Raw genomic sequence first — 26,370 nt, forward strand, 5'->3', positions numbered from 1 at the left:
AACTGCTTTTTCAGTATCCTCAGCCATTCCTACCCAACTCAGATAAAGATCATCTGATTACAGAAATGCCTAAACAAATACGAATACAGTCTCTATAGGTGCATTAGTAGCTTCGGCAAGGGGAAGCTACTTTGATTTGTCTAGAATGTAAAATTCTTTAGCCTAATGGCAGTGATGACTGAAGAATCCTGAAAGCCATCCTATACCTCTCAAGTTTTATATATGTATTATAAGTATTATAAAACCTGGTGGTGCTCCATGTATCTGCTGATCTGTAAGTATCTGTCTAGATCCTTCATATACCACATATTGATCACAATTTGCAATGTCTGACTTGATGTCTTTCTTGTGTACTCATGCTTGCCAATGGACTCTCTCTCTCTCTCTCTCTCGTGCACACGCGCTCAGCAACTTTAAATGACCATACAGCAAGATTGCATCTCCTGCTGTTTCAGTTTAGCACATTTCCAGTCAGAATTAGGGAAACAGCTTTTCAAGGTACATGGAGCAATACCACTTAAGCTACAGAAGGACTGAATCTGAAAAACCCTGAGGATGCAGATTATATGCAGAATAAAGAGAGTAGGAAAACTATATGAAAATGTCATGCAGCTATTTTTAATCTGGTAAACAAAGTGCTTGCTCCAAAACAATGCCAACACCTCTCCTATAATAAATCATGAACTGTCAGGATATGCATTTCTGTCTTCTCCGTAGACTCATGGACAGGGGTGCTGCTTGAGATTTTGGACCCCATGAAGCCTATCACACTGGGCCCCCAACCCAGACCAATCCAATTATGCTACAGACCTCCCCCTTTTATGGCACCCCTAGAACAAACCGAGAATCTATAAAACATGGAGGTTTCTGTTAAGGAGGGATGTTTTATTTCCCTTTGTCTATTTTTGAACATGAATATTAATTGCACAGAACAGTGGCTCGGAGGTAAGTGGGTCGCCCAGGTCAAGCTGACATTAAAGAGCTTTTGGGGATAGCGAGCACACGGTACATTGCATAGACCGTGACTGCATCTGGACGTTCACCCAGAACAGTCGCTTCCCCGAATGAACAAACACACCTTTGTGATAAATCACCCAGAAGCTCCAGCAGCCCCCGAGTTCAGCCGCATTACCGCGCTGCCCTCGCATGCCAGAATCAGCGCCAAAAGAATAAAACAATCAGAGACCAACGGAGGCTCAGAAAGGTGTTCATTTCATTACAGTTTTTACTGTTTGTGGCTGTATGCGAAAAGTACACAGGCTCTAGGACCCTGTGAGTGAGTGTTGGGAGAGAAGCGTAACAGCCAAGCACTGAGAAGGGAAAAATAGGATAGTGAAGGAGATATAAAGAAAGAGAGAGGTGGCTGTAATTGTGATGTAGTTGGAAAGTCACTCAAACGGTTCGACGTGGGACATTTAAAGCCACACTGGAAAAGGTCCAAAAGCAGAACTCAAGAGAAATCAAAGACGCTGGAAGAAGTCTTTGCACATATGAGGGACCGTTTACAAACATATCAAAAGTAGTTCACGCCATGACTCGACGCACCAACTGACGAACAGATCGCGCGCTCCATAGCACGCGCGGTCCACCTGCACGCGCCGCTCACCCGCACTTGGGGGCGTACCGCACAGCACGCGGACAGCAGCTTCCAGACGCGCTTCACGGCCACTTTCGCACATTCTTAGCCGAACACAGCCAGAATAACCAGGGACCAGGACAATAAACTGGATCATTTGATCTGACAGGATGAGAAGAGATTTGCACAGAGGTTAGAATTCAGTTGGAGTACAGGTAAGTCCAAGTCTACTGACTTTTTTCCCCAGGTAATGAGTGTTTTTCACTGTGCCATTGTTTTTCCATGTTTTCAGTATCAGTCTCTGAACTGACAAAGACACCATGAATGTAGCAGCGTGCAATTATGATTACATCACCAACAAACAGTTTTAAATCTGTTACGGTCACAGTAAGAAGGATGTTTGTTATTATGTATAGGCTATGTACTGTGCTGTTTGGATCTGTAAAGATTCTTGTAGAATATGCTAAACAGAGAAATTTTATAATGATCAGTATGTATTTCTAAGAATATAGAAGGGGAAAATGAGAAAGATTAATAAACAGATTAGGGATAAACTTAGAATGAAGGATTTGCTCACTGTTGGCATACCGGAATTAAACATAATCATTGATACTGGACAATCTTTGTCTATAATTTGTATTGACTATAAATATAGCACGTCCGTTGCATAGATGAAAAAGGCGAATTAAACGCTAAGCCAAATAATAGCCAGATACTGACGCTGAAGCAGTGTGGCACGTGCAATAAAGTATTATTCTCTTTTTCAGTTTTTGGGTAAAGTAAACACATCTATACTCTTAGGAATAAAAAGCATATTGGGCAAATACTATACAAGCTGTGTGCCAGGCTGCCAGCTGACAATTTTCAAAACTATTGTTCTGGAGTGTGTTTCAAAAACAGCTGTATTAACTGACACTTCTGATCTGCGGCAAGCTATAAAACGGATGCTTGTTACGCTGTAGCACAAAACTGGGGAGATTCAGACTCTATATTTTTTCTGTCATTTAATTTAATGATCTCCAATTAACGACTGAATTATGTGGCATGTGTTAAGGCAACATATAAACAGTTTATGAGTTATGAATTAGGAAGCAATTGTGTGATCATTGATACCAAGACTTCAAGACTTTTTATTGTCATTGTACAGTTGCCTGGACAACGAAATTAGCTAGCAAGACCACAAAGATGCAAGAAAGTGTCAGTACAAAATATAAGAATAATAAACACAGTAAACACAATGTATAGGTACAAGAGACATTGGGGGTATATGCAAGGGTGTCATAAATATAATAAATAAGGGGGAAGGGCTTTTGTCATAGATAAGTGACACTATTGGGTAGGTTGGTAATTGCACATTTGCCAAGATATTGCACAGAGCCATAGTCAGTAGCAGCAGTGAGTATGGAGTATGGACGCAAACTGCACAAACACGTGCACACGCACACACCCATACACACATACATACTTATGGTCACCATAAGCTTAAAAAGATAGGAGTGAGGGGAGGATTGAAGGAGTAATGTTAGTGATCTGGTGCATTAAGAGTTCTGACTGCCCACGGGTAGAAGCTATTTTTTACTCTGTTGGTTTTGCACCTGAAGGATCTGAACCTTTTACCAGAGGGCAGTATATTAAATAGGTGGTGGTTAGGATGGAGGTGGTCTTTTATGATCGCCCTGGCTCTGGAGAGACACCTAGAGCTAGCAATGGAGTCCAGGGAGGGGAGTGGACTGCCAATCACCTTCTCTGCTGTTCTAGTGAAAATAAAGGTAAATAAAAGGTAAACTCAGAAAAAATACTGGAGAAAAACAAAGTGTGTTCATAGGAAAGGGAAAGATAAGCCACATGATTAAATCTAGTTTAAATAAGCCAGAAATGTAAATGAAATAATTTAGTCATCACGATTTAGCTTTTACAGGCTATAAGTAATTGGGTATCTTGCATATAGTTGCCCTGTGACCATTGTACTGTACAAATTATTATATATACAGCCAGGAACTACAGTACCTATTCTCAGTGGACAGTTTTCTGTGAAGAACTGCTGGAGCGTACAGTCTGCACAGCTTCAGCGGAGAATGTAACCCCTCCCAACACAATAGGCTATGTCCAAACCATTAATCCCAGCAGTGAACCATCAGTGCTGTGTCTCTATTTCTGGCCAACGCTTTAAGAGTAAATCAGCAAGCAATTTTGGTAGCACTTTACTTGAGGAGGTACAATCAATCAATCGACCAATCAATCAGTCAATCAATCAATCAGTTTATTTGTCTAGTGCATTTTCAAAGTCAAGGAAGTTGACAGACCAAAATGCTGCACAATGGGAAATAGAACACAAGTAACTTAGTAACTCAGTTACTACTTAAGTCCAAATTATGAACACATACAGTAACTGTATGAAATACATGAACTGTTATGGTTGATTAATGATGAACAAACATGGGATCAGTAAGTAACTAACACTTAGTTACTGGTTTATTAATACATTAAGTAAGAGTGTACTACTACATTATTTGTGCCCCAAGTAGTGTTACTGAATTTTTTTTTTAAGTTTTCTAAAGTCCTTGATGAAAATTATTTTATATAGAATATTATAATTATATCCATTCATCCTCTGTATTTAATAATTGCTAATTCAATGCAAAATCACAGTCACCATGAAGCATGACTGTAGAAGCACAGGGCATAAGGTTGGGCACACTTTGAACAAACACGCGATAGAAAATTCTGAGAAACCAATTAAAATCACTGATCTGACATCATAATGGAATCCATGATTATGAAGATGTGGGGACACAGTATGAGTCACTGATGTATTACATTTGCCATATTGACTAGTTTATTAGCTGGAGAAAAATCTGGAAGAATTACAAAGGGAAATTAACAACTTAATTCAGCATTCTGTCTAGTACATTTAGCAGGGTAAACTGCTTTGATCACCTTTCTGGCTTTTTCTTGTCTCCCAGATGGGTAGTCAAAGTTTATTATATATAGGTAGGACTTGGTAGAAATTAGTGATGGATAAAATAATGCTTCGTGAACCATTTGTGGTATTTTTTGACCCCACTAGATGGTGCTGTCTGTTAAAAAAAGGCTCAAAGTATGCCCCAAAGCAGGCAAAGAGTACCATCTAGTGGGGTCAAAAAATACAGCAAATGGTTCATAAGACGTCGCTTTTGTCATCACTACTGGGAACCTTGACTTAGTGTCATTGCCCATTATTAAGTGAGATTGGCCCAAATGCACTCTTGCAGTGACTAGTAGAGCAGGGACAAATGAGACTGAGACCCATTGTTAAGAGAGATTCTGCGGGGTTTTCTGTATGTTCATGACCACACAGCACAGCAGAGTAGTGTAAAACCAGAACATGATTATTCTCATGTTCAGTTAATACACCATCTAAAACCAGAACAAAGTGGGTGATTTATTATGTGAAGAAGCCGTTCTCCCTTTACAGCATGGCTATTTTAAGATGCCCAAGACAAATGTAGCCAAATGCTCAAAATGAGAATCATCCAGACAGTTGATCAAGAGAATTTTGAAAATGAAGACATGTTTTCCTAAACATTTAAGCTTAAGCATCACATTACCAAGCCTTACTACGCACTCATTGCAATTCAGTTAATTTTTATAAAGTGGCCTACTCAGCATAATTGAGCGATAGCACTTCGAATAAACTATTTGAAATGTAGTAAAAAAAAAAAAACATCTGAAACTGTCAAAAAGAACATTTAAGCAAAAAATAAAAAATCGAAGGACAAAATAATATACTAAATAACAGGGTGAGAATGTTGTCAAATGATACCTATAAAATGGCGATAATATGACAGAAAGTGACGTGGGACGTGGGAATTATATGTGACAGGGAACCGAGTAGCTCCATTGGCATCACGTTAGCAGTGATGCGCAACACTGTCCTTTTAGCTTAAACTCCCATGGACTCAATATTTTATAGGGCTTCCGTGAACCAGAGCAGGACTGTGGTGCACCTGAGATAAGCATGCTGGATCCCTACGTGGGGGGAATAGAGAGGGGGTTTGGTGGTCTGTCATCATGTTGGGAGCATCTGCCGGTGGAGCATGGGGGGGGCGTAAAAAGAGTCAAGAGCTAAATGTCATCACAGCATGGTTCTGACAGCAGGGTGCCAGTGTGAATTACATCAGAGTGGCGAGGTATGCAGCTGAACTTAGTGTATGTGAAGACACTGGGGACTACAGTAGAGAACTGCATAGTGAGGCAAACATTTTTAAAGTATATAAATAAATATGTTTGTCGGATATAATTATGTTGTACAGAAAACAATGTGCAATAAAATCTGTCCAGATCTCTCATCCATGTAACAGAAACAAGGTAACAAGAATGATTAGCCATATTAATTAATCATTGTAAAAAGCCCCAAGGGTGAACAGATCAAGAGGACAAGGCATTGGAAGAAGGAATAGGGGGTTTGATCTTGTGCTCTTTGAATTTATGGAAAGTTGGGAGGACAGCGGAATACTCAACTTGGTCCACAGTTATGACAGTAAAATCTACTTTTTATTTAGTATTGGGTAGCTTGAGGCAGCAGAGACAATGAGGCAGATCGCTCACAAACCATTATAAATCATTTTCAATCAGAATCGTAAATGAAGCATTTTGTAGATAACATATTTTTTATTGCCAAGCAGATATGATATTATTGATTAAAGACGAGGTCAGTGGTAATGAATTTTTATTCTGGAACAGTGATTTATTAGGGTCATTTAATGGTACTTGATGATGTAAAAGAAAAGTGGTCCCATAAGGAGCTTTGTAAAGTTATTTACTGGGTAATTGGTCATTGAGTAGTAAACATAAGTGATGCATTCCTGCACATATACCTTTATGCATTCTTCATATGAATATACGTCATACTTAATCAGTCCTTGTTAATAAAAATGTCATGACCTGCTCGTCCAATCCTCCTGTGTGCCACACCCCCCTCGCTACCTCGTGTGGAATCCCCGTGTTACCAGCTGTTTCTCGTTGTTGTTAATTAGTCTGATGTATTTAAGTCTGCATTTGAGTATGTTTCTCGAGTTCTGTTATTAATGTCATATCGTGTCTGCCTGTTCCGTATTTGCCCAGAATTAAATCCTGCGTTTTCCCCAATTCCCTGAGTCCTGCCTCTGCTTCTGCGGTCCATGCCTTCATGCAACCTTGACAAAAAAATTATGCATGAGTAATATGAAGGTCATGCTGAATATGTATGATTCTGATTATGTTAACTGGCATTGGTCAACATTAATGTCATGTGATTTAATATGTTTTGTTTCCAGTTTTGTAGACTTTGACATTTGCAGGATTATTATAAAAGACGATATTAATGATATGACTAAATAGACGAGACCCCTTTCAATTTCAGTATTCACAATTTTTGTTGATACATTAATGTAACAAGGGAGAAGACTTGGATGGAAATTAATAAACATATGAGAGTATTCTTAGAAATACTACAGTTTGCATAGAAATACTTTTAGCAGACGGTTACTGAATATGGCTTTTAAAATAGAAGACTTACCGGAACTGGATACTGCCAAATGTTTAAAATTCCAGTGGTTGAAACTATAGTTGTATAACTATATGACTCCAAATGGCTTCAGATAAAATATTGCAATTTTCTTATACTTTCTTCTCAGCAGATTACACATTTTGATTGTGCCACTATCTTCAGACCATTGTTGAATATTTTGGCCGGGTTATTCCCTACCCAGTGCCCATAGCTTCTGGGATCGGCAATCCTGCATAGGACAAGCTTGTTCAGAAAATGGATGGATGGATAGATGGTTAAATAAAATACAGTTAAATTAAGTGCACAATATAAATAAAGAAATATGTAATTTTTATGGTTTATTAAAGCAAACATACACTTTAATACACTCACCTAAAGGATTATTAGGAACACCATACTAATACGGTGTTTGACCCCCTTTCTCCTTCAGAACTGCCTTAATTCTACGTGGAATTGATTCAACAAGGTGCTGAAAGCATTCTTTAGAATTGTTGGCCCATATTGATAGGATAGCATCTTGCAGTTGATGGAGATTTGTGGGATGCACATCCAGGGCACGAAGCTCCCATTCCACCACATCCCAAAGATGCTCTATTGGGTTGAGATCTGGTGACTGTGGGGGCCATTTTAGTACAGTGAACTCATTGTCATGTTCAAGAAACCAATTTGAAATGATTCGAGCTTTGTGACATGGTGCATTATCCTGCTGGAAGTAGCCATCAGAGGATGGGTACATGGTGGTCATAAAGGGATGGACATGGTCAGAAACAATGCTCAGGTTGGCCGTGGCATTTAAACGATGCCCAATTGGCACTAAGGGGCCTAAAGTGTGCCAAGAAAACATCCCCCACACCATTACAGCACCAACACCAGCCTGCACAGTGGTAACAAGGCATGATGGATCCATGTTCTCATTCTGTTTACGCCAAATTCTGACTCTACCATTTGAATGTCTCAACAAAAATCGAGACTCATCAGACCAGGCAACATTTTTCCAGTCTTCAACTGTCCAATTTTGGTGAGCTCGTGCAAATTGTAGCCTCTTTTTCCTATTTGTAGTGGAGATGAGTGGTACCCAGTGGGGTCTTCTGCTGTTGTAGCCCATCCGCCTCAAGGTTGTGCGTGTTGTGGCTTCACAAATGCTTTGCTGCATACCTCGGTTGTAACGAGTGGTTATTTCAGTCAAAGTTGCTCTTCTATCAGCTTGAATCAGTCGGCCCATTCTCCTCTGACCTGTAGCATCAACAAGGCATTTTCGCCCACAGGACTGCCGCATACTGGATGTTTTTCCCTTTGCACACCATTCTTTGTAAACCCTAGAAATGGTTGTGCGTGAAAATCCCAGTAACTGAGCAGATTGTGAAATACTCAGACCGGCCCTCAGACCGGATTGTCTTGACCAGGACCACACCCCTAAATGCATTGAAGCAACTGCCATGTGATTGGTTGATTAGATAATTGCATTAATGAGAAATTGAACAGGTGTTCCTAATAATCCTTTAGGTGAGTGTATATTATATGCACACATTTAGATGCTTGCTAAGATACATTTAGACACATGCACAAAACATTTGCACAAAATGCAAATTATTGATGCAGCAAATGCAACACAATGTGTAATGATGGTTGAAAAGCTCTCCCCATGGAGGGACCTCCCAAGAAATGTGGTTCATTATAATTTCTGCAATTCGAACAGAGGACTGGCCAGTATTGATTATGCTCTTTGCACTATAGAGTAAAGCCAAGCAAAGCAATCACTGACAGCAGAATGCAGTGCTGTGCTCAGGTGATAAGGACAGTCTGTCAGAGAGGTTACTGATGACCCCCCGTTTTTCACACACTGCAAAGCTGAGATCCCTGTTCAGATCATTCACAAAGCAGCTGGCTGCTTCAGCCAGACAGAACACTGAGGTTACATCCCTAGAACGAGTGGTTTTTAGTGCATAAACCACACTACGGCTTCCAAACTTCAGCTCATCAAAAGCAGAACTTTTTGACGTGAAGAACTGTAACTTAAAGGTTATTCTGACACTGAAGAAATTAAGTAAGACAATGGCTGAGTCACCTAGTCAACAACCTGCTTATAGTGGCAAACTAGATGGAAAATTTTAGGTATAATTATATAATCTGGCTTGAAACCAGGCTCAAAACATTTTTATTCCATATTGCCTTCAGTCTTTTTTATACTTTTTAATTACTGTTATTTAAATTGTCATTTACCTTTTGCCACACCCCCTAATTGTCCATTTAATCATTGCTTTAATTTGATCTTATTTTGTCTATAGCACTTTGAATGACCTCTGTGTTTGAAAATGTACCATATAAATGAACTTGCCTTGGCTAATTGTGCTGCTATTGCCAAAAACACTATTAGGTTTGAATCTCATCATTTACATTCAGTAATAGATACTTATTCACTAGCTTTCGTTTACAATTTTGTAGTGCTTCTGGGGCAATACTGAGAGTGCTTTAATATTTTACTAATTATACATTTTACTTTATTACACCGTTGTATGATTCATATTTGCCTGTTTTGTCAAGATCTTGGTGACTCTAATGAAAACATAAATATTAAACTTTAGAGGATGAGACAAGAATTAACGTTGTTCCATTAATTTGTGTTCCTCATTTATTCCCCAAAGCTCTATACAAGAGAAAAGTTCTTGAGAATAAAGTTTTTCTCATTATTTGGCTCAGTGTTGCGTTTGAGTCCTGCGGTCATGAATCTCTTAATTGTTGATGCAGGGAACTTGGTGTTTCACGTCTTTAGTAGGGCTAGTTTGTTTTTGTCAGGGCTGAGGAATGACTGTAAAGCAGAAGTGCAGCCAGTTCGCCTTGCCACATGATTCCTCTTTCGATTACAGTGCGCAGTGCCAGCTGAGCTCCCCACACCACCTGCCGACGGCGCCCTGCAGTGCCCACACCGCTGCTCCCTGGAATTGAAAGTACACGTCCCCAGATAGCTTTCCTGCTGCTGCTAGCAAACACATCGCCATAGGAAACCTGCCCGCTTCACTCATCATGTCTTCCCCCAAAACAAAGAACAGTCATAGGTATCTGGTTGCCTGTTAGCAAAATCCTCTGTCAGGACTCAAATCTGATACTACTGGAGTTATAATTCAAAATAATGATATGACATGAAATAAATTTTAGTCAGTTAGTATAACCTGGATTGCATTTCTACATAATTATTGGTACTGGTTTTATTTCCCTCATGGTATATATTATTACCACAAAATAAATAACTCTGTCCATAAGAATATTTAAAAGTAATAAAAAAAAAAAAATCCAAATTAATTTAACGCTAAAATGTACTGCTAGCAACTAAATTCAGATACTGGTGGCGAAATCGAAGTAGCACTGATGGACTTAGATAAATAGAAGTACATCTACACCCATGGCAAGAGAAATGTGGCAAAGAAGAGTTTTTGTCACATCCGAGATGTACTAAACAGGGAGGCAAACGAGGCGTCGGACTGAAAGGGAGAGGACTCACCTTGCAGTTATAAAACACACTGGGCAGTATTACGTACAATAGCAGAGAGCAGCTGCCTTAGTGACTATAAGATGGAGAGTCCGGATGAGCTGGATCAGCCCCTACTGAGTGACAAAAAGAACGAAACCTCCAGCGGTAGCGGGTTACTTAAGGTCATCATGGTTAAGTGTGAGGAAGCCAAGATGATCCCCACTCCGTCCTGGAGGAGGGACCGCGCTCCGTCGGAGCTCCGTCAGCAGCAGCTGTTAGACGCACGCTCTCTGCCGTGCGACACGGAGGCCCTCTACCCCGCTGGCCCCGCGTGGGGGCTCACAGGCTCCACAGGACTACACAGAAATCACTGCATGGAGACAGCTTTTGTGGACATGGGTCCTGGGTCCACACTGGAAAGGAAACTGCTGGAGGATGGGAGGGATAACCACAGCATCGGCTACTGCACGGACGAGGAGGATCTGGTGCCATCTTTTGAGGTACAGCCCTTGTCCCCCTCACTATGGAGTCAGTGATGGCAAAATGAAGCTTCATGAACTATTTGCTGTATTTTTGACCTCATTAGATGGTGCTCTTGGTTTGCTTTGGGGCATCTTTTGAGCCCTTTTTTTGAACAGAGAGCACCATCTAGTGGGTTCAAAAAATACAGCAAATGGTTCATGATGCATCATTTTGTCCATCATTAGTTTGAGCCTCTGCCCAGTTCCATGGAGTTTGCATGTTCTCACCGAATTGACTTGAGGTTTCTCTGAGTTCTCTGGTTTCCCCCCACAGTTCAAAAACATGCCAAGGTGAATCACAGTTGCCGAATTGCCCATAGATGTGAATGGTGTGTCAATGTGCCCTGTGATTGGTTGCCAGTGTGTCATGGGTTATTCCCTGCCTTGTGCCCATAGTTTTCAGGACAGGCACCAAATGCTTCTTGCCCCAGCATAGGACAAGCTGGTATGGAAAATGGATGGATGGACAACTTCAGACACAGCTCTTAATTTGCTCGCAGCATGATCAACTATAGATATGAGGGTACTAGAACACACAGTGACAATGGGGCGGGGTGGAGGCATGTATGTTTCAAGGCGAATGCTTTAGCAAATCGGAAATCATCATAGAAAAACTTTCTTCTTTTAGTTCTTTTAGCTGGCTAAACCTCTGGTAAGGGATATTGCAGTGCTCCAGGAAATATGAGGGAAATTAACTCTATGTGACAGGGTGTAAATCACAAGTGTAGGCACAGCAAAAAAAAAAAAAAAAAAAATGAACAGGATTAAAGGTGATTTAAAAGGTGCTTGGAAGTGCTTTGGTGTAAAATGTGACTGATGCTTTAGTTGTGCCGTTTACCAAGGATAAGTAGGAGGCTCTGGAACAAAACTGGCGTTGTGGACGAGGAGCAGATGCCTGACTGCTGAATAAGTGCCTCCTTTGGACGGCATGCTTTCCTGTTGGCAGTGGGACAGTCAGAAATTGCCCAGGTTTCTGCTATCAAGACAATACCTTTGCAAGAAATATCAAAATGGGTAGCTACAAGACAAAGCCCGAATTTAAAAGAGAAAATTATACAAATTTCGGAATTCCTTTTGACAGAATATCTATTATTAATTTAGCAAAGGAAACACAGTAATACAGTACCGATGCAGGAGGCAAACATGGGTTTAATAACACACAGGAATAGGTGAGAAGGAAAATGGGGATTTGAGGGAAGGATAATTCGGGATGCATGTGGTGTCGCTCGACTTCTGCGGGAGAAACCTGATGTGTTGACTTTAAGTGTATTAAAGACTTTAGAAAGCGACTGAGTTGGAGGAAAGAGGACTAATATGTTTTCCTAGCTTCATCCCTTCAGGGATTATCCCTCATGAGATAATGGCATAGGAAGCGCATGTTGACATTCTCAGCTGCAGAATCGCTGCAGTTTAAAGCTCTGCTACATTAGGATTCAGGGGGAGGACCGTCTCATTAGCTCCTGTGCCTGCTGATGTGATATTTATACTGAGTTGGCGCTAGTGTTATTTTTGTGTGCAAGTTCATTTTTACAAATAGCTATCAAAGCATTTAAAAAGAATATTAATGATGAATAACAAACAAACAAATGTTCTTAAATGGTCATAAATATATGCAGTGCAATGGGTAAAGCCAAAAAGGACTTGTATCCTGTGAAATAAAAAACAGTATTGCCAAACACAGCCATAAAAGCTCTAATATGTTCTTTCAGTTTCCATTAATGGTGACTGACTCTGTCCTGCTGTCTCACGCTCCTTGTTGCTGTTGAGCCCATTGGAGGGAGTCCAGTATGACTTAATCCTCATGCTTGTCGTTATTATTAGTATCATGCCTTGCATAAGCCTAGGAAAAGAAAACATGATCAGTAGGTAACTGACCAGGACTAACCAGGACCGGCTGGACACTGAGGATTAAAACACATTCCTGGCATTTCTGCTTGTTACGTAGATCTAGAGTTTATACTGAATCATCAATTTTCACAATAATGTAGTACTGATGGCCAAATGAAGCTTCATAAACCATTTGTTTATTTTCTGTGCTCACTAAATGATGCTCTCTGCTCAAAAAGGGGCTCAATGTATGCATCAAAGTAAACCAAGACCGTCATCTAGTGGGGTCAAAAAATACAGCAAATGGTTCATGAAGCTTCATTTAATATTTTATACTCCGAAGACTAGCTGCATATCACAGTGAATGTAACTGGACAATGGATTATTCAATAATAAGCAGTAGTAAAAGCAATAATGAGAATGACACTGAATACTTTCCTGTGAATGTATTCTATATTGTATTAGATGGCAATGTAAAAGTATAGATTATACAGTGCTCACGGAAAGTCTCACAATACAAACAACCAGTAGTTTTAAGTAAAACAGTAGTAATAAACTGAAACCCAAATTATAGTTCTAAAAGAGCTGTTCTGATTGAAAATGTTTATTAACAAGTAGTCCCATTGGGTGTTTTTAATGAGTGACACATTTACAATAACATAAAATACCAAATATGTGTGTTTAGTATCCATTTGGGAGCCAGTGGCTACAACTGCAATTAATGGCAAAACGGCAAAGCAAAACAGAATGAATAAGTCAAAAAAAGACACTTAATAAAAAGAAAATGTCTGTGTAGAAGATAAGTGCAGATATGTTAAACATTGCTTGTCAAGGGACTTATGTTATGAAACCAATAAATTAGCATAGTTTTTAAAGAACGAAGCAAGCATCCCAAGACTTTCTGTGAACACCGTATAAGTTGATAACTAGGCAATATCCATCTATTGTCTTTACTGTTCATCTAGTACAAGGACAAGCTGATCCTGGAGGGTGTCCTAGGCAGCAGAGAACAGAGTGCTGGGGACACCCTGACTCCACCAGTACATCATGGGCCACACAGTCACACACTGTGACGGATTTAGAGACATGGCTTCACCTAGCTGCATGTTGATTGGCTGCTGGAGGAAAACGGAAAAAATCGTCCGTACAACACGCAGAATGTACACGCACACAATCAGGGACCAGATTTACACGCAGTACGTACACGCAGGCAGTCAGGGACCAGATTTACACGCAGAACGTACACGCACGCAGTCAGGGACCATATTTACACGCAGAACGTACACGCACGCAGTCAGGGACCATATTTACACGCAGAACGTACACGCACGCAGTCAGGGACCAGATTTACACGCAGAACGTACACGCACGCAGTCAGGGACCAGATTTACACGCAGAACGTACACGCACGCAGTCAGGGACCAGATTTACACGCAGAACATACACGCAAACAGTCCATTTACAGAATGGAGACTTGAAGCGACACTGCTAACCAGGGAGTCAGTGAAAAGAGCTAAAAAAACCCCACATTTCTTATAAATGTACAATATCAGGAAATTACATAATCACTAGGTTGATGAGACTAATATTCTAAAATGTCACTTCTGTGTGGAACACTTTAGTTCAATAGTCTTTCTTCCATTCCTACCTTATAGCAGGACACTTGATTCAGTTAAAACACATTCTTTAAAATCTTCAAGCAAAGTATGGCTGCAGGCCAATATCACAGTAACATCAGTGTGCTTTCCATGGCTCCGGCATCTACCTATTGTCTTTTGTAACCATTTTGCCAGCCATAGTTTGAATAATTCCTACCATGGTGCACATCCATCACTGGCCTGGCAAGTTGTGATGCACTTTAATGACCATCTGGAGCTGCTGAAATCATGCTGAAGACATGAACCTTAACCCCCTCCCCCCACCCACCCACTTTTGCCTCAGCAGGAGTCCTCCAGTGATGACTACAGCGATACGGAGACTGAAAGCAGCTTCTCCCTCGTGATCCCTCAGGATTACCTGGGTCTGGCCGTCTTCGCCATGCTCTGCTGCTTTTGGCCACTAGGGATTGCTGCTTTCTACCTTTCACAGAAGGTAAATGACAACGATCCGGGATCGCAAAGATCTGCCACCGTTATTGTAATGACAAAACTAATCTAAAAAATGATAACACTAAAAGCAACTCAGCACCTGCACGGATATGCAAGCATATTGCAATTTTTTTTAAATAAATTTTTATTATGAAGTCCACAACAATAACATAATATACCTAATCATTTGTTATGTAATAAATTCTCATAAAAATCACCATAGAAATTGTGACAGTAATAGCTGCCAATAAACAGAAACAAACAAGTGAATCAGAAAAAAAATGTTCGCATAAATTCCAGATTCTTGGATATGTGTGTTTTGGTAACTCATCTGGATAAGTATTAACTCTGTAAAAAGATTAAATGTTTCTTGTGATATTTACAGAAATTGTTGTTTTTTTTTTCTCTCCGAATGGCCACTTTCCAAAACGGCTTCCCTGCTCAGACAAACAAAGCCTCGGCACAGGGGGATTTCCAGAGAGCCAGCTTGGCCTCACGTCAGGCCTTCTGGCTGGCTGTACTGTCCATCATCTTTGGCATCATCACATACGTCTGTGCTGTCGCCACCCTCGTCTCCTACCTGTCGGGAAAGCCCCCTTAAGACACACATTCCAGCCGTACTTCTTACTTCTCAACATACGAAAACCTGTAAATATACAAGTACCCTCCTATCCAAGACACGCACTTTATCTGGATGCCAGAAGCCCCCAAAGGAGTGGACTGAAAGCCATGCCAAGGATATGTCTCACAATACAAAGGATTGATATTTATGACTAACATTTAACTGGACCAAAGGTTTTCCACTAAAACAGTAATAAAAACTTGTAGTGCAACCTGTTATTCACTGATCTTCTTACAGAAAACTGCAGCTAGTATCATGCTCTTATGACAATAATGAGTCATAATGTAGGTCAGTAATGTGACTGATGTGTAGGTCAGTATTTTAAGGATTTGTACCTGTATCTGGAAGGTTGCGAGTTTGAATCATTGCTCTCATACCTGTGTGTCAGTATTTCTCAATTAGAGCATGCTGGAATATGAATCAACTGCCCAATTTTGTGGATGAATAAACAACCATTGTTCTATTCTAATAATGCACATATAAATGCTGTATCATCCCATTAACCTACATTATTATGAAGTGGAAAAGAAATAAGGTAAAGATACCTGACAATGAACATCTGGATATTGCAGACCATCACAAAAGACAGACAGTAGAGAATGCTGCTTAATTTGCATAGCCTAATCCATCTCATTCAGACACAGGACCATCCTCAGTCAGGTGAACTGAACACACTGCCTGATCACAAGCAAATGGGTATATAGTTGTAGCGTTACTCTAACAACTTCTGTGAATCATATCTGTGAATTACTTCTGTGAAGGTGGACATAATAGTCTTTAATAGTCTATAAAAATATAGACTATTAAAGAAATACTGGAGCAAACACTTAACTGAAAAAATGAGTGGCATTATATTGTAAGAAGTGTTTCTGTTGGTAATACAGAAATAGCAGGGAAATAACAAGCAAATTCACTGTAACAAATAGAAAGTCAATAACAAGGAAAAAGTAATTAAAAACTAGAAATTCAATACTTTTTTAATTTAATCAAATTGGAAAGGTATATTTGAGGAGATTTTTCAGCCTTTCTTATTACATTACCTTTATTAAATTTTTTTCTATATACGATTTAACAGGAAAGTGTACCAGGAGACTGAAATGTAATGTGGCATGAATGTTATTGATCAGATACGCATTTTAGGAATTACAGACTACTCCTCACAAATAAATACTTGGAAAGCTTAAGAAAAGCCTTAGAAGGAAATTATAATAGCCTGTTTCCATACATATGACCTGCTGAGTGACTGAGATGACGAGACAATAAAGGTTACATTTATTTTATTTGGCACATAGCTTGTCCAAAGTGACATACAAGGCAAACTGCACGTTTTATACATCTTTGGAAGATCCATCTTTATATAAATACAGTTGTTTATAATGGAAACCACATAGGTAGAGCTGGGAAGAAGTGGCTATTGCCATTGCCATTGAAACATAAATGACAAATTATTATAATGTATTTATGAAACGGCATATCAATATGTGATATTAAATTGTAGGTCAGGTGTTTAATTATTGCATGTAGTTCAACGTGGATTTTCTGTTCTATCTTCAGTCATCTCAGTCATCGCAGTGATTTTTCATTGTTTTTCCAGTGTGTCTTTCACTCACTCCATCCAATGTTCTGTAGTAACCCAGCAAGCCCTGGCTGTTTCTGGTCTGGCTTTCAGCGCTGCTGGGTTTGTATGATTCCCTTGCATTTTAAATGCATTGTTGTCTAAATTCCGCGAAGCTACAGTTGTGTGGCAGCAGCCTCTCGCTCCTGCCCTGTGGTGAAGTTCGACAGAGTGGAAGCGTCCCACAGAAAAAGGCCGAACTGCGATGCTGTACAGTGCTGCTTTGTGAATAACAAGCCAAATAGTTATATGCTAATTAGAGAGCTGGTTTCCAATCCAGAGCAGTGCTGTATGGTCAGTTTTCACATCTTTTCTTAAATTATGTGGTTGGATACTCAAAATGCAATATATTGAGAGCCCACACTGGGAGAGTTTGCATAGGCCACTTGACAATTGTGGTCATTATTCACAAACACAAAGGAAGCCAATTCTGTCTCTCTTGCTTCCATGTGCCCCAGTGGGAGACAGTTGGTTTCCCAAAATGGAAACCAGTTTGCACAGTGCTTAGGGCCAGTGGATACCACCCCCTCTCTGTCTCCCATGAGCAAAAAGTACACATCCATTCGTAGTTGTGCGCGCTCACTTGCAAACCCACTTCTGACCCAATTTCAGGATAAATTATTCCAGTTACTGTAACAATGAGCCCCCCCCCCCCTGTATTATTCTGCATTGCCATCTTAGGATGTGATAACTGCCAGCAGACTTCCTCTGTGTTACCATGGCGTCCTACAGAGCCTCCGTTCTGCTCCATCAGTGCTCAAGGCACTTCAGTGCATGCTGACGGGAAAGGCAGAGAACATTCCTGCTGGACGCATCGGTGGGTAAAAAATTTCACCAGTCCACAGGGGGCTGAGCGGTTTGAGGAATATGCGCAGAAAAAGTGCAGCAAATACAATTATCGTTGAATTCCTTTTAAACATAAGGCATAGGAAAGGGAACAATTACAACTGAAAGAGAGGAAGAGAAAGAATTTGATTTCCTTGTTTTTTGCCAATGATTTTAATTCATATTACCACAAGCAGTAACTCATAATCAACAAAATCGGTTTCAGATTTTATCTTTTTCATCCATCTGTATTGTTTTTTCTATGATATATATATATATATTCTATAATATATAATATATAGAACTGCACATGCCAAATTTTTTTGTGGTAAATACTTAATATTGAAATATTATTCACTAGGTTGATGAGACTAATATTGTAAAAGCTCACTTCTGTGTGGAACACTAGTTCAATAGTCCTTCTTCCATTCCTACCATATACTCCTGGGACCCAAGGAAAAATTGTAGGTTATTTGTCTTTGGAGGAAATAAGACATCTTACAATTTAGATTTTTTTAAATTTATTTTTATTTTTAATTTCACAGCATGTCCTCTTTAGTGTACAACAGGAATAAATATGTTTCCTTACAACAGTGAAAAGATAGATGCAAAAACAACACGTCCACTACAATGGACATAAATGAATGGTTGGGGTCTCAGGATGTTACAGCAGGACATCTTAAAATGTGAATGTGGTTTTAAAAAAGAGAACTGTAGCAGTCTCTACTTTCATTTCTGTTACTTCAAAAATTCAGAATACTAATTATTGATGCAACCTGAAAGACCAGGCACGCAAAACATGTGACTAGAACTTCTCTGTAAATATAACATATGAATGGCTACTGTGTAAAATTCACAACTAACAACTGAAAGATACCAAAGGCAAAATTCATCTAATAAAGTATGTTTGCATGTGTATGAGAAATGGTAAAAAAAGCCTGGGAGAATCGTAAAAGATCATCTCCACCTGAAAAGTGTCCAAATGTTCTCTGTCCGATTAATACAAACGACATCATAATTCAATCCAATTCAATTTATTTTTACATAGTATCTTTCACGACAGAGTCTCCTCAAGAGTGTGTTTCATACATTTCTACATCATTTATACTAAATAATCTCAAAATCAAGGAAGGCAAAGACATGAGAGAAAGTCAGACAACAACAGAAGAGAGGAACCACATACTCTAAGTTCTAAAATGATCTTATAAATTGATATAAATGACACTCCCAGTTTAAACTATTGAAAATGCATTTAAAGGGCACATATGGGTAACACAGGGTGTCACATCAGACTGATTAAAAATGCATCTCTGAATCACTCCTACCTGTAAGACACCATCTCTTAAACTATTTACGTGTCTGACAGAGATATTCCCATCCATCTGTCCACCTTCTCACTGCAGTCACCGGGGGCCTCAAACCTATCCGCATAAGGCAGGAACACATGCTGCACAGCAGGCCAGCACACACACAAAGACACACCATCACGCAATATGAGCATTTTAGGGATGCTATTTAGCCACTTTGGACTGTGGGGGGAAAGTGGAGTAAACCAACACAACACAGGGTGAACATCCACAGAGCAGAGATGGGATCTGAACCCCACCTGGAGGAAACAGCACTAGTCACTGAGTCACCATTACAAAGTGTCGGCGGCTCACTGGGGAAGTAGGGGGGTTTGTCTGCTGTAATTGTCGTTGATAATCAGGTCCTTTTTGACCTAATATGCATCTGCCCCACCAGTGGGCCCCAAACCCTACAATAAAACGTACTGTGCTACAGTCCGATGGCCCCATCTTGTGGTGAGTTACATTTTTGCAATTTCAAAATTCAATTTAGGTACTGATAGAGATCTAACCAATAGCACATTACCAAAAATTAGTACTATGTTTAGCATTATATTTCATAGGCAGGGATTTTCTCTTCATACATTCCTGCATAAATTCAGGCGTACGTACTGACATCTAATCACAGTTTTGCATAAACTCATCCTCTCTTACCACAAGCAGTAACTCATAATTTATTTGCTTATTTTAAGAAGTTTACGTGTGATATTCATACTGTGACATTAGTAGTAACATGTTTATTGCCACTAAAACATAAATGATACGTTATTTTAAGTCTTTGATCTTACAATGTATTTATGAAACAGCATTTGAGAATAATATGAAACTACAAATATATCACAGACATAATGGTAACTAACATGCCCATGACAATTGATTTAATAAGGCAGAAATCTTTGCTCCCACCCCCGGCGAACGTAAAGAAAATAAACAGTTAGAAAATGGATGGATGATGGATGGATGGATGGATGGAAGGACAACAATTTACCATTCATGAAAACCCAGAGTACATTAGTGGACCAGGAAGGGACGCACGAAGTCTACAGATAGGCTGGGTATAGAAAATGCCGCAGGACATGTCCACACACGCGTATATGTAAGACAGAATATTCTATAAAGGAAAGCAGGTTCTAAAACCTGTCTGAGATAAAAGGCCCGAGGTTTCAGACCACCCAGTCAGTACAGGAATTTCCGCATGACATGTGATGCGCCGACGGGGATAGACTGAGTGAATATGGCGGCTTTGCGGGGACTGTACAGAACCGGGCTCGGTGCGCTCTGCCGAAGAAAAGGCTACCAGGGCTTCGGAGTCACTCACTATCGGCCTTTCAGAGTTAATGTGAGTATGGCACAACCATATTTGTATTTTTCCACGTTCAGTATCGTATCACCTTCAGTACACCTTTTTTTACGACTGTCGGTGTAATTCAATATGTAAACACGAAGGCTGAATTATATTGTTTCGCGTTAGTGTTAATAACCGGTCGCACCGTGTATTCAGTCATATAAAGAAAAACGTCACATTCGTCGTTTTTAAATGTTTAACATGTTTAAAGGTTTTATTTTGAAATGGGATATCTTTAGGTATTCGCCATTTGTATGTGTAAATGACGGTGGTGAAAGAATCTGTACGGACTGAACCGGCGCCCAGGACTATATTGATATTATATTTACATATTATCTAGATAATTTTCGTATGATTTTTTTACAGAGATTTATTTGCGCGTGTATTTCCATGCTTGCTGATTGGTCAGTTTCAGGGGCGGGGACGAATGTTTGGAAATAAAACAAGGTCACCGATCTCTGAATCAGGTGTCACTGCCTTTGACGTCCTACCGCACCTCTTAGAGCTCATGTTCTGTTCCTATACCTGCACACAAAAAACGCCTAAATATAACTCTCCCTTCACCACAATTTGATAAATTTAATTTATTTAAACTCTGTTTATCTACTATTAGAGAGCTATCTCACATCATCTCATCTTTGTCACTGGGGCTCTACCCTCAAGGCTAAATGTACCTTTTAAGGTACAGGAGTGGACTCTGAGGAACATTTTTTGTACCATTGGGGGTACATTAATTTTGTTTGTACCTTGGGGATGTTCTTCAGAGTCCATTTCTGTACCTTAATTTAGACTAAAAGGTACATTTACCTACAGCTAGAGTACAATTGACAGACCATTGAGGGTACAGCCCCAATGACAAGGCACAAATTGGTATTCTTTTATTTCTGACAGTGCAATCAGTAACAAGAGAGTGGAACGTGAAATTAGAAAGAAAATATAGTAGATGGAAATTACCCTGAAAACTTCATTTGAATAGTGGAAATGTAACAAAAGTGATTGATAAAGGTATGTTAGTTGAATAGAATAGAATAGAATGTCTTTTATTGTCATTGCACAGAAGTACAATGAAATTTAGTGAATGAATGAATGAATGAAGTGGTGCTGAATCGTCTGCCTCTGCGGTGTCCCAGGGAGCCCTTCATCAGCAGCCGTTTGACTCTCTGGAGGAGAAGCCGCAGTTTCCCGGAGCTTCGGCCGAGTTCGTCGATCGCCTGGAGTTCATTCAGCCCAATGTGATCTCTGGCATCCCCGTGTACAGGGTGATGGACAGACAGGGTCAGATTATCAACCAGGCCGAGGACCCCAAGGTATCACACCAAACCCAAAGTATGGTGCACTCAGTAGTGCCTGCGGTATATTTCGATTCCGGTGGCCGTCGGGTGCCTGATATATTTACCTTGGTAGCCAGGCCGCACTGTGTGTTCTATGGTCAGGCTTGGAAAATAAAATAATACATATGTCGTCCATTTTGATTTTGGGTGGCGACAGGGGGTGGCCGCGTCTTCATTAGGGTTGACCTTGGCCATCCCTACCCACGTCTCAGATCCGTCCCTGTGTGTAACATGTTGATTTCTCCATCCTCAACTGTTGGTTGGTTGTCCACTTAATCATCTCATTTCCATGCCTGTATTCCGCCCTTACCGCTCTCAGCTCTCGAAAGAGATCGTGCTGAACTGCTATAAAAAGATGACGCTCCTGAACACGATGGACCGCATTCTGTATGAGTCTCAGCGGCAGGTGAGAGCCGGATCTCCTGGGCGGTGTTAAGGGACATGCGAACGCTGCATGGCGATGCCGGCGGTGACGGTGCGCTGGTGAATTACAGGGCCGCATCTCGTTCTACATGACAAACTACGGTGAAGAGGGCACTCACGTCGGCAGCGCCGCAGCTCTCGAGCCTAACGACATCATCTTTGGCCAGTACAGAGAAGCAGGTATAGTGCATGGGCATTTTCCCTCTGCCTACACTGGTACATTTTTCTTCCCTGACGTACAAACAACATTAATGTACCTCCAATGGTACAAAAATATACCTCAGAGTCTTTTTCGGTACCTAGAAAGGTACATTTATCTACAACTAGGGTACAATTGACAGACCCATGAGGGTACAGACAAGTGTTTGTACCCTCAAAGGTACAAATGGTACTTTTTTCTGACAGTACATGAGACAGTTCAGTTTTTTGCCTGCATACTTACACTTCATTAATACCTGGAATTGCTCATCACGATATATCTATGCTGTCTGTCCCCCGCACTTTAAGCAGCAGGCTAACTGCTCACCTGTTTGCTTTAGCTATTACGAACCATTTACTCATCAGTTGTCCTAAACTCTGATCGTTACCTGCAGGTGTGCTGATGTACCGTGGCTTCCCCCTGGACCTGTTCATGGCGCAGTGTTATGCCAACGCTGACGATCTGGGCAAAGGCCGCCAGATGCCTGTGCATTATGGCAGCAAAGACCTCAACTTTGTCACCATCTCGTCTCCTCTGGCCACCCAGATCCCCCAAGGTGAGCTCCTGAATCTGTTGGTTCTTCCTCCATTGCCTGCTTCCATCTCCTGAGGACATCAACTACTGACTCCTTGCACGGTTCTTGCGTTCTTAGCGGCGGGGGCAGCCTACGCTGTGAAGAGAGAGAACTCCAACCGTGTCGTCATCTGCTTCTTTGGGGAGGGGGCGGCCAGTGAGGGAGATGCCCATGCAGGCTTCAACTTCTCCGCAACCTTGGAGTGTCCCATCATCTTCTTCTGCCGCAACAATGGCTATGCCATCTCCACCCCCACCAATGAGCAGTACCGGGGCGACGGCATTGGTGAGCCCCAGCTGCCCCTTCCTTTCATACTAGACTGAGCGTCTTGTGCCTGTCATATGACACTATTCCACTGCCACCGAGAACTGAGCTGTACCCGAGCTGTACCCGACCCTTACCGCGAATTGGGGGTTTTCCATCGCAAAGTATGCAAGCCGAACCCAAACCGTACCCGAGACGTTACCAAGCTGACACGGCCCTACTAACAGGGCTGAAAGTGTGACCAAATCGAGATAGTTGCATCGCCACCCTCTGATTGGTTGAACTGCATGGAGATACCAGTTCAGAGATGCGACTCGCTTCCTGTATGCCAGTGGAAAAGCGCCAGTAGATGAGCTGTGGCCTCCGCTTTGTACCTCTGTAGCTGCCCGGGGCCCAGGGTACGGCATGATGTCCATCCGTGTCGATGGCAATGACGTGTTTGCCGTGTACAACGCCACTAAGGAGGCTCGCCGCAGGGCCATCGCAGAGAACCAGCCCTTCCTCATCGAAGCCATGACTTACAGGTAATGCATGGATTCATATACAGTAAAAGATGCATTAAACACATTTGCAACTTAACTTCAGTCAATTACGTTAATTAAATGTACATGTACTCAGTGACTGGCATCCCATCCAGGGTGTAGCCCTTCCCTAGGCTCTGTGCTGCCTGGGACAGGATCCAGACCCTTCTGTGATCCTGTTCTCAAAAAGCATGTGGAATATAAGTGGATATCTGCATGTAATAGCTGTCCTGGATTCACCCTCTACTGTATTTGTGTTGCCTGCTCAAGTCTGGTTTGTGTTGCTTCCACAGTAAGAAACTGCCACTTGCACAGGATCTAGTATTATATCCCCGTTTTAACTTATATGAATGGGATTCTGGAGGGTTTATTTGTATAAAAGTTTCAAGTGTGTAGAATGTTAAAACTCACCTAAAATACTTTGTATAGCTCTCTTCAGAAAGGATGTTGTTGTGTTAGTGAGTTCAGAGGACAGCAACAGGAATGAATGGAGCAGAGACGGGGCAGATGTGATTCCAAGTGTACAAATGGAAGGGTGAAGCGGAAAATACTGCCATTTAACATTGATAGCATTTCAAGAACACACACTTGTAACTGAAAATCAGTTGTTGGACCAGTTGGGTGACAACCAACAAAATGTTTTTTTTGAGAAAGGATTGTAGTTGCTGTAAATAAACTTTATATTTGTGCAGTGGTTTTTAGATGAATATTAAAAGCTTCATAAAAAAATCATTAAATCACGCAGACTCAATTTGCTCTTCGCATCCAAAATCATGATTGGTCAAAATGAACAGATGGATGAATGGTAAATACATTTTCTTTAAAGGGATGCCCAAAAGAAGCTTCATGAACCCTTGCTGTATTTTTTGACCCCACTAGATGGTGCTCTCTGTTCAAAAGAGGGCTCAAAGCATGTTTCAAAGGAAACCAAGAGTGCCAGTGCGGTTTTTGAACAGAGAGCACCATCTGCTGGGGTTTGAAAATACAGCAAGTGGTTCATGAAACTTAATTCGGTCTTACCTGAGTACCCACCCCCCACCCTGTTCACTCACAGGATCGGCCATCACAGCACCAGTGACGACAGCTCAGCCTACCGATCGGTAGACGAAGTCAACTACTGGGACAAGCAGGACCACCCCATTTCACGGCTGCGCCACTACATGACGGCGCGCGGCTGGTGGGGTGAGGAGGAGGAGAAGACCTGGAGGAAGCAGTCGCGCAAGCATGTCATGGAGGCCTTCGAGAGGGCCGAGAAGCGACACAAGCCGCGCCTGGACCTCCTGTTCTCTGACGTATACCAGGAGATGACCCCCAACATAGAGAAGCAGAAGGAGGCCATGTGGAACCACCTAAAGCATTACAAAGAGCAGTACCCTCTAGACCTCTACGATAAGTAACTCATGGGTGATGTGAGGCCAGATGAGGGTCACATGGATGAAGGGAAGGGTATAGAAATGGTACACGTTACAAGAATGTTACAAGAAATCAAGGTTACTTATAGCACTAATATTTATAAACATATGGAATATTTTTATATGTGTATGCATAGGGAGTGTTGAAAATATTCTTATCTGCTAAAGTGAAGGCTTCTGTCACTCACTGCTTAATAATGCCTAGTTGCTTCCTCTTAACATTTAGTTTTGAGCTGGTAGCTAAACTAGGGTCTGTAGCAGTCACTGGTTGCTCAGTACAAATGTATTTATATGCTGTGTTATGGTTTTGATCCTCATTTGAAATATCCGATTTTAATGTGACATTAGATGGCGCACAACACCTATGATCGGGGAAAGTAAAATTAAATTTCAAATATATATTTAATCATAAAAACATTTTACTGATGGAGCACTGTTGCTCCATATGCACATTCCTAATGGTAGCACATGATTTTTGAGCATGCTGTTACAGTAATGTAGCTGGAAACTGTGAATTTATCCAGGAAGTGGATGTTACTAGTAGCTGTTGTTTTATACGTTACATAATACTGTAGCACATCCAAACACGAGTCAGATATGGAAGGCAAAGCTTTTCCCCACATTATATTGAAATCAAGGCTTTTGTTTTTATTTATTTTAAGGTTTGTATAGACATAAGTGTTACCAATCAGTAGAAGAATATATTTAGAATTTGAATATTCAATTGTTGTGTGCGTTGTAACTGGGTTTGATCAGAACTGAATAAGACACTGATTTAAGTTTGTGTAAAATCTGTAAGTTAAATGCCATGCTAAAAATGCCACTAACTCATATTGAGATTATTTTGGGGAGGCTGTCACATTCGTGTTTAATAAAAGTGGTTACGGCA

The 26,370-nt window shown here is 40.8% G+C and overlaps 2 protein-coding genes across 2 annotated transcripts; both read left to right on the forward strand.

Annotated features, from left to right (window-relative positions):
• Positions 1 to 1,252: 1,252 nt before the first annotated feature.
• Positions 1,253 to 16,098, forward strand: LOC111837959 (synapse differentiation-inducing gene protein 1-like). Its single transcript, XM_023800453.2, has 4 exons — positions 1,253 to 1,791; positions 9,968 to 11,069; positions 14,862 to 15,008; positions 15,450 to 16,098. Exons 2-4 carry the CDS (start codon positions 10,671 to 10,673, stop codon positions 15,603 to 15,605), a joined length of 702 nt encoding a protein of 233 aa, XP_023656221.1. The 5' UTR covers positions 1,253 to 1,791; positions 9,968 to 10,670; the 3' UTR covers positions 15,606 to 16,098.
• Positions 16,099 to 20,479: 4,381 nt separating this feature from the next.
• On the forward strand, positions 20,480 to 26,370 carry LOC111837928 (2-oxoisovalerate dehydrogenase subunit alpha, mitochondrial-like). The gene is made up of 8 exons (XM_023800391.2): positions 20,480 to 20,751; positions 21,888 to 22,064; positions 22,408 to 22,494; positions 22,583 to 22,691; positions 23,105 to 23,266; positions 23,363 to 23,569; positions 23,931 to 24,072; positions 25,124 to 26,370. Exons 1-8 carry the CDS (start codon positions 20,647 to 20,649, stop codon positions 25,464 to 25,466), a joined length of 1,332 nt encoding a protein of 443 aa, XP_023656159.2. The 5' UTR covers positions 20,480 to 20,646; the 3' UTR covers positions 25,467 to 26,370.

Source organism: Paramormyrops kingsleyae, chromosome 18 (genome assembly GCF_048594095.1).
Source record: "Paramormyrops kingsleyae isolate MSU_618 chromosome 18, PKINGS_0.4, whole genome shotgun sequence".
NCBI classification, from domain to species: domain Eukaryota; kingdom Metazoa; phylum Chordata; class Actinopteri; order Osteoglossiformes; family Mormyridae; genus Paramormyrops; species Paramormyrops kingsleyae.

Bases quoted from the DNA above. Each gene is read 5' to 3' on its own strand.
- LOC111837959 (XM_023800453.2), top strand. From the start codon at position 10,671: ATGGAGAGTCCGGATGAGCTGGATCAGCCCCTACTGAGTGACAAAAAG. The intron at 11,070-14,861 runs GTACAGCCCTTG...TTGCCTCAGCAG, and splicing joins ATCTGGTGCCATCTTTTGAG to GAGTCCTCCAGTGATGACTA. The intron at 15,009-15,449 runs GTAAATGACAAC...TTCCCTGCTCAG, and splicing joins CTTTCTACCTTTCACAGAAG to ACAAACAAAGCCTCGGCACA.
- LOC111837928 (XM_023800391.2), top strand. From the start codon at position 20,647: ATGGCGGCTTTGCGGGGACTGTACAGAACCGGGCTCGGTGCGCTCTGC. The intron at 22,495-22,582 runs GTGAGAGCCGGA...GGTGAATTACAG, and splicing joins TGTATGAGTCTCAGCGGCAG to GGCCGCATCTCGTTCTACAT. The intron at 23,267-23,362 runs GTGAGCTCCTGA...TTGCGTTCTTAG, and splicing joins GGCCACCCAGATCCCCCAAG to CGGCGGGGGCAGCCTACGCT.